This window comes from Nicotiana sylvestris, chromosome 2 (genome assembly GCF_000393655.2).
Source record: "Nicotiana sylvestris chromosome 2, ASM39365v2, whole genome shotgun sequence".
Classification (NCBI taxonomy): Eukaryota; Viridiplantae; Streptophyta; class Magnoliopsida; order Solanales; family Solanaceae; genus Nicotiana; species Nicotiana sylvestris.
In genome coordinates this window covers 80,092,656-80,104,895 of record NC_091058.1, presented here as the reverse complement: position 1 = coordinate 80,104,895, position 12,240 = coordinate 80,092,656, and the positions used below count along the sequence as shown (strand labels likewise).

Sequence of the window (12,240 nt, the reverse complement as noted above, 5' to 3'; positions counted from 1 at the left end):
TCATTGAATTCTATCGTTTTTTCAATGTTTGTCTAGGACAAATTGGCCCCATTGTGTGGAGGGATGTTGCTTGTGTAAGGATTTAGCTAGTTTGGCTAATTTGTCTTTTACTTTTTTCTATTTGATCCACCTTTACTCCCCTAAGCTATTCCGACATGGGATCTTCACTTTGGTAGTGAGGAGTAAGAGAGTTTTAGTCAACCCTAAGGATGACAAAGGCCGTGGCTGGTATGCCAGATTTGTTGTTGCTCCTACTGTTGGATTAGTTAGTGAAGAGAATAAACCATTCCCTGAAAAGTAGAATTTTGCACGTAAGTTTACTTTTGCAACTTTCTCTCTTCTTTTTTTTCTTCATTTTGAAGGGATTTGTTTTTCCCGCGGCTGTTTTAACTTTCTCTTTTTTTAGCAACCATGGAAACTGTTGATGAGATTCCCAGTTTCCGTGGTTGGGTAGAGAAATTATTTACTGTTGCTCCGATGGAAGGTAAATCTTGGAAAAACCTTTCACACAGGTTTGGTTAGAAGGTTAAAACTCATGGTAAATATTTCACCCTTTTTCTGTTTTCGTTCATCTTTTCCTTTAGAATTTATTTGACCCTTCTTTTTATCAGGGTTTTCTATTTGCGGTGTAAGTGCCGAAGCAATCATGGCTTTCGGGGTTTCTTTGGCAAGAGCTCAAGATATAATTTTGAGTTCTTCATCGAAAAGGAAGGCTGATGTGACCCAGGGTTCCGAGGAGAAAGTAGAATAGGATGGAAGCTCTTTGGTTAGAAGGACGTGTCTTTTCAGACAACGAAGCTACTCCTCCTCGTTCTGTTCCCATAACCGAGCCTGTTGAAGCCACCTTAGTAAGTTCTGACAATGATACACCTGTGGCAGCTCGTGACTCTGATGAATAGCTCTTTTCTCGTGGGTTTGATAGTGAAAATTTGGATTTGGTGTCTGATGAAGTACCTCTTGCCTCTTATACCGTGTCTGCCCTTGTGGAACGTTCCTTGCCAATTTTTGCTACTGTCGTTTTTGCTCCGCCTCAAGCTGTTATGACTTACTCTACAACCCCCACTACTACTATTTCTCATACTGAGATTGGTTCTTCAAGTGGGAGTAGAGAGATGAAGCAGATTACCATTGAGGACCCTGCTGACGGTAATCTTTTGAAAAAGTCAGGTCGGGCTGACGTATTATTGAAACCTTTGATTGGTCTGGTTGAAAAATCCAAGCTAGAAAGTCATAGTTCTTTGACTTGGATGAATGATATAGTACAATCATCTTTGAAGGTATTGATTTCTTTTTACATTTTACTCCATTCTCCTTTTATTAAGACTTTTACCCCTCCCCCCTTTTTTTAGATCAATCTCATTGGTACAGAGATGTTGAAAAGGGTTTCCCATACAGAGCAGTTGATGCATGATTACCAAGTTGAAGTAGACAATTGGAAAGAACAATATGAAAGTCTTCATCTTGACATGGAAGTTCTAGAAGAAAATAAGTGTACCTTAGAGCAACAATTGAAGGTCTTGATTTCAGAGTTAGCAGTTGAAAAAGCTTCTTCCAATCAAGGAGGCAAGGATAAAAACCTCCTTGAATCAGCATTTTTCGAACAACTCTCTAAAGCCAGTAAAGAGCTCAGAAGGTTGAAGGTCTTGCTGGACGAGAAAGAAGTTTATGCAGGTGAACTTATTTAGACTCTCACCCAGACCCAAGAAGATCTTCGTGTGTCTTCTAATAAGGTTAGATTTTTGGAGAGTTCACTTGCCCCTTTGCAATCTTCTTATGATGCTGCCTTGGCTGAGAGGGAGGAGCTCAAGAATGAAATTGATTAATGGGAAAGAAATTATGAGGTCCTTGAGTACAAAGCTACTGTTGAAGTGAGTTGGGTTATTTTGAACACACGCCATGATACCCTTGTGGAGGCAAGCCTAGAGGGTTTCAACTTGGATGCTGAGTTAGCTAAAATAAAAGAAACCATTGAAAAGACTCAGCAAGGACAAAATTTTCCTTCTCCCATGGCTGATACTCCCGAGTACGTTGAAGCTAATCCAAGTGCGGTGGATGCCTCAGCTTCTTCAGACCAAATCGAGCCTTCTGTTGTTGATGATGCCGTTTTAGACTCTTCCTCTGTTCCTCAGTGAAAGTTTATGAAGTTTCACTCCTCTTTTTTTTTTCTTTTTTGGTGGAATTGGTGGTATTACCTCTGGTCCCATTTGGGGGTTATGTTTTTGGTGATGACAAGTCCCCCAGGTCTTTTCGGGACACTTTGTAAAAATGACAACCAGTTTAAGACTAAGTTCATACTTAGTTTAAACTTAATATTATAAAGTTTTTGTTTCAACTCAATTCTCTTGAATTTCTGTTTTACTCTCTTTGCCTTATTTTTTTATAAGTCCAAGGTCTTAATTCGTGGGTTTCTGTCTTACCCTTTTTGCATTTTTTTTCTTTAAAAGAAAAAAAATGCTTTATTAACTTCATGGATCTTTGAATCAAACATGAATTTATAAAAGAGGGTCCTTTTATATACGATACTTAATGAAGAAGACATCTCAACTTCATAATGGTGTAAACATACGGAAAGAGAAATAGGAACATACATGTTTCTTGAAATAACTTTGATTGATAAAGTTTTCATTCGAACTTTGTCAAGTTTAGATAACACCTTACATGTATTTGACTATCTTCTATTACTTTTTCGTAACTGTTTTCTTTACAACAGATTTACAAAAAATAAAATTCAAGGATTTCTTTATGACCCATGGTTAAATACTGACTTTAACCTAAACATTCGTAAGATTTTGAAATATGTATCCACGAGTGTTTTCTTCACAGGTTTTTGGATTCAGACTCGTATTTTAAGCTCGTGATTTTGCTCTGAACTTGAATAGATTTTAGGCTTGACTTGAAATTTAATCGTTTTAGCCTTCTTTGCCAGGGTTTCTTTATACATACATCATCTGCATATTATATAGTCCCCCAAGTGTTTGAGCTTTGAAGTATGAATCTCGAGCACTTGACTATTCCTTCCATCTGGTCCTTTTCCTGAAAAGGAAAAACATAAGGGACTCAGAGGTACGATTTTAGATGAAGACTTCTTAACCCATTAAATTTTCATCAGAATAGTTGTAACCCTAGACCGGAAATTATGTCCTTTCCACGTATCTTTCAGGTCGTAATTCATCATTTAGTACGGGTTAGCTTTCTGCCTATCATCTAAAATCGTTAGTAAAATTTTAATAATTTAAAAATAATAATCATTAATGAGGATACCCGCCCGGTGGTATTTTCTTTCCTTTAGAAGTAGTATCTCGTCAAGTGAACAACATTCCAATTTGAAGGTAGAATCTTTCCATCCAATGTTTCGAGCTCGTGTGCTCCTTTTCCTGCGATACCATGAACCTTATAAGACCCATCCCAAGTCGGACTTAACTTACCTGCATTGGCAGCCCTTGTGGATTGGAAAACTTTCTTGAGTATGTAGTCCCCAATCTTGAAGTATCTGAGACGAGCTTTACGATTGTAATACCGCTCAATGACTTGTTTTTGTGCTGTCATCCTTATTAATGCATTTTCCCATCTTTCTTTAAGTAAATCCAGCTTTACCCGCTTCTCTTCTTCGTTTGATTCTTCAGTAGCTTGAGTATATCTCATATTTGGTTCCCCTATCTCAACTGGAATTAAGGCTTCAACTCCATACACAAGTGAAAACGGTGTTTCTCCCGTACTTATTTTTGCTGTTGTTCGGTAAGCCCATAATACTCCAGGTAGCACCTCCAGCCAATTACATTTAGATTCTTCTAGTCTCTTCTTCAAGTTATTAATAATGACTTTATTTGTTGATTCAGCTTGACCATTACCCATCGGATGGTAAGGAGTCGAAGTAATCCTTTTAGTCTGCCAACTTTGGAAAAATTCTGTAATTTGTGCACCTATAAATTGCGGGCCGTTATCACAAACGATTTCTTTTGGTACCCCGAATCGGTATATGATGTTTTGCCATATGAAGTCTCTGACCTCTTTTCTCGTACCTTGCATTTGGCTTGTAGTAGTGGACCTACAATATCCATCCCCCACTTCATAAAAGGCCATGGTGCAACGACCGGATGTAATAATTCAACTGGTCGATGTATGTTGTTACCATATCTTTGACACTTGTCGCATTTTTCCATAAAAGTTTCCGCGTCTTCTTCCATTTTTGGCCAATAATAGCCGGCTCTAATCATGGTTTTTACCAAATATCTTCCTCTAGCATGATTTCCACAATGTCCCTCGTGTATTTCTCTCATCACGTACTCTGTTTGAGAAGGCCCAAGGCATCTTGCTAGAGGACCACCGAACATTTTCCGATAGAGATTTCCTTGCTTTAAACAGTAGCGGGCAACTTTTTTGCGAAGTGCTTGAGATTTTTTCTTATCCTCAGGAAAAATCCCATGCTGCAAAAAATTGACAATTTCGTTCCTCCAATCCCAAGTTAGATTATTGTAATTTACCTCGTTTTTGTCTTGATCGAGTACTGAATGAAACAAATGAATTACGAAAGCATTCTCTTCGTTTGTTACTTCCGCGGCAGATGCAAGATTAGCTTGGGCGTCTGCCTCGGCATTTTCTTCCCTCGATATTTGCATGACTTTCCAAGTTTGAAATTGCCTGACCAAATCCCGTGCCTTTTCCAGGTATTGTTGCATCCTCGCCTCTCTAGTTGTATAAGTCCCCTATATTTAGTTAACAACAAGCTGCAAGTCGCTTTTGATTATTACCTGCTTTATTCCGAGCTCTTATGCCAACTCTAAACCTGCAATCACAACTTCATATTCTGCCTCATTATTAGTAATTGGATGACACTTTATTGCTTGTCTTATGGTTTCACCCGTAGGTGGCACCAAGACAATGCCCAGACCTGCTCCTTTTAAATTTGACGAACCGTCAGTAAATAAGGTCCATGTACCTGGATTAGATCTGTTAAATACCTACAATTCTTTTTCTACTTCTAACTGTATCCCTTGGCTAAAATCTGCTAAAAGTTGTGATTTTATTGCAGTTCTAGGTTGATATGTAATGTCATATTCACTTAGTTCTATAACTCACTTGGCTAATCTACGAGATAACTCCTGTTTATGTAATATATTACATAAGGGGTAGGTAGTACCACAGAAACAGGGTGACATTAGAAATAAGGTCGTAATTTCCTAGATGCCATAATCAAGGCTAACACAAGTTTCTCTAAATGAGGATATCGAGTCTCAGCATCTAGCAAAGATTTGCTAACATAATAAATTGGTGACTGTTTACCTTGATTTTCTCGAACTAATACTGCACTTACCGCCACTTCTGAAACTGCAAGGTAGATAATTAATTTCTCCCCATCTTTTGATTTGGCTAATAGTGGTGGATTTGACAGGTATGATTTTAAATTCTTAAGTGCTTGTTGACATTCTTTAGACCATTTAAATTGGTTCTGCTTTTTTAAAGCTGAAAAGAATTTGAAGCATTTCTCTGATAATTTGGAAATAAACCTGCCCAAGGCTGCTATTCTTCCTGTCAGCCTTTAAACTTCTTTTTTGCTCGTGAGTATGTTCGAAATTTCTTCGATGGCTATAATCTGCGCAGGATTTACTTCGATGCCACGGTTAGAAACAAGAAATCTCAAAAACTTACCTGATGAGACACCAAATGCACATTTCTCAGGATTTAACTTCATGTTGAATTTTTGCGAAGAATCTGAAATGTATCAATCATGTGTTGAATATGGTCTCTTGTTCGTTGTTATTTGACCAACATATCATCTATATACACATCCATGGTTTTGCCTAAATGTTCCTGGAATATTTTTGTCACTAGCCTTTGGTATGTGGCCCCAGCATTTTTTAAACTGAATGGCATGACTTTGTAACAGTAAGTCCCCATATATGTGATGAAAGAAGTTTTTTCTTCATCTAGAGGATCCATTTTAATCTGATTATACCCTGAATAAGCATCTAAAAAACTTAACAATTCATGCCCTGCAGTAGCATCAATTAATTGATCTATATGCGATAATGGAAAAGAATCTTTAGGGCAAACTTTATTCAGATCAGTATAATCTACACAAACTCGCCACTTACCATTCTTTTTAGGTACTACCACAGTATTATCTAACCAATATGGATACTTTACCTTGCGGATAGACCCAATTTAAGTTTCTGCACCTCATCTTGAATTACCTGGTTTTTGAAGGAGCCTTGCTTCTTTTTCTTTTGCTTGACAAGTGGGTACGATGGGTCTTCATTTAATTTGTGAGTCATTACCTCCGGTGGTATACCTGTCATGTCTGAATTGGACCAAGCAAAACAATCTGCGTTAGCTTTTAAAAATTTAATTATCTTACGTTTCATTTCCGGGCTGAGGTTGGTTCCAATATAGACTTTTCTGTCTAGCCAATGTTCAAACAACACCACAACTTCCAGTTCCTCGATCGTTTTTTTTGATATTTTCATTTTCTTCTGGTTCTTGAATAGTGTCAAGCCTCGAATCTACATCTGTTTGCCCCTCTCTAGTTGAGGTTGGTGTTGATACATCCTCATCTGTAATCTGTGATTGATATTTTTCATCACTTTTTGCGCTTGAATCTGCCATAGAATTAATACTTCGTGAAGCTTGTTGGTCACCACGGATTTGACGTATCCCCCATTGTGATGGAAACTTGATAACTTGACGCATCCATTTCGTGAATCCATGGTCTACCGAGAATCATATTGTAAGCCATGTCCATCTCTACCACCTGAAATTTTATGTCTTTGACAACTCCTTCTGCGAATGTGGTGAGCATTATCTCCCCTTTTGTTACGATGCTCAAGTTGTCAAAACCAGATAAAGTGTGTGCCTTGGGTATTAGCTTATCATCAGCTTGAATTTCGTTTACCACTCTTAATGGAATGATATTCACGGAGCTACCCGGATCAATCAAACATCGTTTCACATTAGTGTCATGTACAAGTAAAGATATTACTAGTGTGTCATTGTGTGGAGTTAGCACGCCATCTGCATCTGCATCATCAATTGTAATACTTTCTTCTTTCAAAACCTATCGAACTCGCTTCCCGTGTGTGACTGTAATTTTTGAAACCTTCTTGGCTGCCATATATGTTACGCCATTAATTTCTTCTCCCCCGCTTATGACATTAACCGTCCTTTTTGGTGAAGGGGGTTTAGGGGGCTCCTACATGTTCTTAATATACGCTTGCTTACCCTTTTCACTAAACAATTCGATTAGATACCATTTCTTTAATAAATGTTCAACTCCACCTTGCAACAATCTACAATCCGCTTTTTTGTGACCGTGATCGTTATGAAACTCGCACCAAAAATCAGGATTTCGCCTATTCGGGTTTGATCTCATTTCCTTTGGCCATCGTACCTTATCTCCGATGCTTCTTAATACTGTTACTAACTCTGATATGCTAATATTAAAATTGTAACAGCCGATCTTTGCCTTCGAGCTTCTATCATCATCTCGCGTCTCTCGTGCGTTTCGCTCTTTTCCGAACCTTGATGCTGAACCTAACTCTCTATCTCTTGATCTATGATTGTACCTTAAGTTATCCTATTTTGAATGCGAGTCTCTTCTTGCTGGTCCCATGTAGGGATCGTACCTGTTTTTACCGGACCTTTTTCAGTTTCAGCGCGTCTTGAACTTACCTTTTCCTCTTTTCGAGACTCAGTGAGGGTATCCCCTTCTATCCGCTGCTTCGTGCTGCATCTGTTGTAAACATCATTCCAAGTCGTTGCTGGAAATTCTCGGAGACTTTCCTTAAGTCATCTCGTAGATTCTGAACTTTTCTCATTTAGATTACTAGCAAACGCCATAGCCACCCAGTTATCAGGTACACGTGGCAACATCATCCTCTCACGCTGGAATCTGTCTACGAATTCTCTGAGCAGCTCCGTATATCCTTGCTTTATTTTGAAAATATTTTCCATTCTTTTTTCAACCTTTTGAGCTTCCGAGTGTGCTTTGATAAATGAATCTGCAAGCTCAGCAAAAGAATCTATAGAATTTTCGGGTAAAAGAGAGTACCATGTTAATGCTCCCTTAGTGAGTGTTTCTCCGAATTTTTTGACCAATACTGATTCAATTTATTGCTTGGTCAAGTCATTTCCCTTTACACCGGTTGTGAATGTAGTTACGTGGTCTCGTGGATCAGTTGTTCTATCGTATTTTGGAATATCAGACATCTTGAATATCTTCGGAATTGGTAGAGGAGCAACACTTGGCTTCCAAGGTTGTTGTGAATATTTGTCCATATCTATTCCCTTGATTACAGATGGTACTTCAGGTATTTGCTCTATGCGATCGCTCTGCTCCTTAAGCTGTTTCTACAAAGTTAATACTAAATTTTGTAAATCAGAATTAACTGTGTTACCTGGTTCTCCATCACGAGATTCGCTGGGAGTTCCGCCACTGCCTGAATTAACGAGTCCAGAGCGAGGATTTTTCAAAGTGTTGTTATTTGGAGTTGGTGTTGGCGGTGCAACCAACGACTGGCTGGTAAAAGCCTGGAGATTTTTGCTAACCTGTTGAGCGATTAATTTTTTAAGAGCTTCATCGATAGCTTGATCATTTGCAAGTCTGTCATTTTCATTTGATTTAGATCTGTTAGGAGTCCCCTCTCGTGATTTATCGCTGAGAATGTTGTGGCGAAAGAGGTGGAGTTCTGTCACCTTGTTCGCTCAGTTGATGTTGTGGGTCTTCTTGGAGTGGTAAATTGTGTTGGTTATTATCATTGACATTCGACATGATTGTTTTTGATAAAAGAGTCGATTTGGAAAGCGGATGATTATCAGATTCCCGGTAACAGAATCAATTTGTTTAACCAAAAAATAGGAATTTCGGTTAAAGCTTATTTTTAGAAGAATTCGGGTTACTGATAATCAAATATAAAATGAATAAGAGATTTGACTTTAACAATAGCAGAATAAGTAAAAGAAAGCAAAGTAAATCGTTGTATTCCAATAATATTATGTGTCCTTACAAATGTTGTTTCTCTCCTTTTATAGCTACTTCTAAGTAATATGTTTCTTTCCTCTCGTAACGGAGCCATTATGAGCAATTAATGACATTTAATGTAACGTTATAATTGGTAATCGTAACTGTTTCGTAAAGATTCTATAACGGTTTCCATCATTGATGCTCATTAATTATGGGTAATACGTATCTATATTTTTTGCTATCTAGGTTCATTCTTCCAATGTCTCTTCAAATCACCAAGAGGTCCAAGTAACCGTTCTTTTCTGTTTTCTTGAATCTTTGTCTGTGCCTGTTAAAGTTCGTGCCTCTTCGACTATTCTTTTGTCAGCTGCCTTTCTGTTATTGATCCACGTGTCTTGACGTGTCAGCACTTATTTAATTCCAAATATTAACTTGATTTTTCCCGATACACACATTAAATGAAAACTTAGTATAAGCATACATTAAATTGAACTTATATAGTATAAACATCTGTCATTGTCACTAATGAAAACTTAGTATAAGCATACATTAAATTGAACTTATATAGTATAAACATCTGTCATTGTCACTAATCACTCTAATATTTCTTCTTACGTTTTGTTTGGCATTTATCACTTGTGTTTCTATCAAAATATTCTAAAGAGCACCTTACTATAAGTTTCTACTTAGAACAAGTTTTTTCAAGACGGATCAAAGATTGTCGGAATTTTTTTTTAATTTTTCTGTAATTAGAGTGGGATAGCAGCGTAGGTAGGTTATTTTCCTTGTCTATTCCGCGAATTAGCAATAGTTAGCCTATACATAGCTATCCTGCTTACCAAAGTCAAAGAAAATAAGCCGAGTAAATGGATAAACGGTGGTCCACCAACAAAAAAGAAAAATATTGATTTGTTTATATTTTTTGGTTGTCAAACTCAGATCCGCTTTTCCTTTCTAATTGAAACCGAAGGATCATGCATAATTTGGAAGGAGTTAACTTATGTATTGTACAATTTAAATATTTGTTTAGGTTATTTATAACGAAATATGACTATTGCCTATATTAAGTTTAATTTCTGATATGTATTGCTATATAAATCTGGGGTGGAGCTAGAAGCCCGTATATGGATTCAGCCGAACCTAGTAGATTTTACTCAAATAATATATTTATGTTAAAATTTTCATTAAATATGTACAAAATCTAATTTAAAACCTAGTTATTGACATTTGAAGTCATCGTTATATAATTCAGAATTCATAAAATCGATATCCTGACTCCGTCTCTAAAGTATAAGTTGACATATGCCCTTGCACTTTGACAAGTTTATCCAAAACTTGCACAATTAGAAAATGGATCTTTAGTTTTACATGAGTTTAATCTCTGCGCAATTGTTGGTATATTATAATCTTTTTACATCACCACATGAAATTAGTCTTGTACAAAGATAACGAGTAGTAAACCTAATGTAGTAACCTAGAAAGTAAATAACTTAAAATATATATATATATATATATATATATATATATATATATATATATATATATATATATATGTAATTTTTTTTACAATGCCAGTACATAGAGAGTAAATCCATTCTTATTTATCTATTTTTTGGAGTATATAACAGGAAGGGGAGGTGGAGATGTAGAGTGGGCAGTGGAGAGTGGAAGGCAACCTTTGAGTATAGTTGGTGATAAGTAAAGGCTGTTCATCAGATTTTAGGAATATTTTATATTATGATTTCGTATTCCTTGTTTATCTTCTACGGAAAGTAGTATCCATTCTGACGAAGCGGTGATAGCCACTTTGATTTTCTCCAAAAGCCTATCTCTGCCTTTGCCTTTGCCTTCCCCGAAATACTTGTCGATTTTAATCATTTGGTTACACTCAGGAAAAAGAAAGGCAGCTGAATTGCCAGAAAATGCCCCTTGAAAGTGACATCACGCCTTCACCATTTGAGAATATATGGAGCTGATTCACCTAAACGGGCCGGGCTGCAAATATTATTGATCATGTGACAGTTATTGCAACAAATATTTCACTTTGATACTATATGCTAATTGTGGTGAAAAGGACAAAGTGGCAGGATAATTTGTTTGCCATTTAAATAACTACATTCCTAGTTAATAGGTCTAACACTATGTGAATCTGGATTATTTAGGTCATTCGGCTTCAAATACTAAATGGTTATAAATAAATAAATAAATAAAGCTACATCCCAATCAACCGAAAGAAAAAAGGAGTCACAAATCCAAAGAAACTTTTTGGATGAACACTTTCATCATAAATTCACTATGTGATACAAGGTTAGAACCAAGCCCTAAATAATAAATGATACAAATGATTATATTACCATAGTAAATTAAGCTCATGCTCTAGCAGTATTTCAAGCATATGTGATTGTTGACGATTAAATTGGACCGAGAGCTATCAATAGAATGTTTAGTTATATGCACGGATAGTGTGATGATCTTTTTACACTATTAGTGCTAGTTAATTACTTTCAAGTGAGCTTACACTTTCCGGTGGAGTAGCCACGCAGAGTGAAGGGTTTTTCACTTGAACACCCTTCATAAGAAAATTATACTGAGTATATAAAAAACTATATTATATGCCTAGGTCAAAATTTATTTTTTGCAGATATATATTAAACCTTTAATATTCTTTGCAAAATTTCTGGATTTGCCACTAATACCTTCATTTACCTTTTTTAATTGACATGACTAAGAAAAAGCATTAAAATAAGAATTACTTACACTAAAAATAGCCGGTGTATATATATATTTTCCATTTTATGTTTATAATTATGTATGATCAGTTGAAAATTTATGCATATCGATTAAAAAAAGTAAATAGTGAATCGAGAGGCTATTTGGTTAAATATTATGCAGAAGTAACAAGAACCAGGCTAATGTCGTAGGTTGTTACACAGATACAAGAAAAACGATAACGAGGAGCTCTACAATATTGACAGGCTTTCCGCATATCGTATCAGCACGACTAACCTATTATTGTCAATGGACAGTGTATGTATCACTACATACAAGTGATCTCTAAATGTCGCAAGTCGTAAATACTGATTATGTGATAATTAAAAAGACGAATTAGGGAAATTAAGTTTTTCTGTAGGAAGCTAGACAATGACGTCAACAATGGGGACAACATTCAACCCATGCGCAATTAAGCGGTCCTCCCTCTCCGTTTTAACCCCACCCCACCCACACACACACCCACGAGTCCCTCTTCCTTCTCTTTTAATACTTGCTTCACATCTCTCTCTTCC

The 12,240-nt window shown here is 36.6% G+C and overlaps 1 protein-coding gene across 1 annotated transcript; it reads right to left on the bottom strand.

Moving 5' to 3' along the window:
- Nucleotides 1-2,944: 2,944 nt before the first annotated feature.
- LOC104231096 (uncharacterized) lies at nucleotides 2,945-5,689 on the bottom strand. Its single transcript, XM_070166029.1, has 5 exons — nucleotides 5,647-5,689; nucleotides 5,312-5,460; nucleotides 4,020-4,703; nucleotides 3,426-3,885; nucleotides 2,945-3,033 (listed from the first exon to the last, which is right to left on the bottom strand). Exons 1-5 carry the CDS (start codon nucleotides 5,687-5,689, stop codon nucleotides 2,945-2,947), a joined length of 1,425 nt encoding a protein of 474 aa, XP_070022130.1.
- Nucleotides 5,690-12,240: the final 6,551 nt, after the last annotated feature.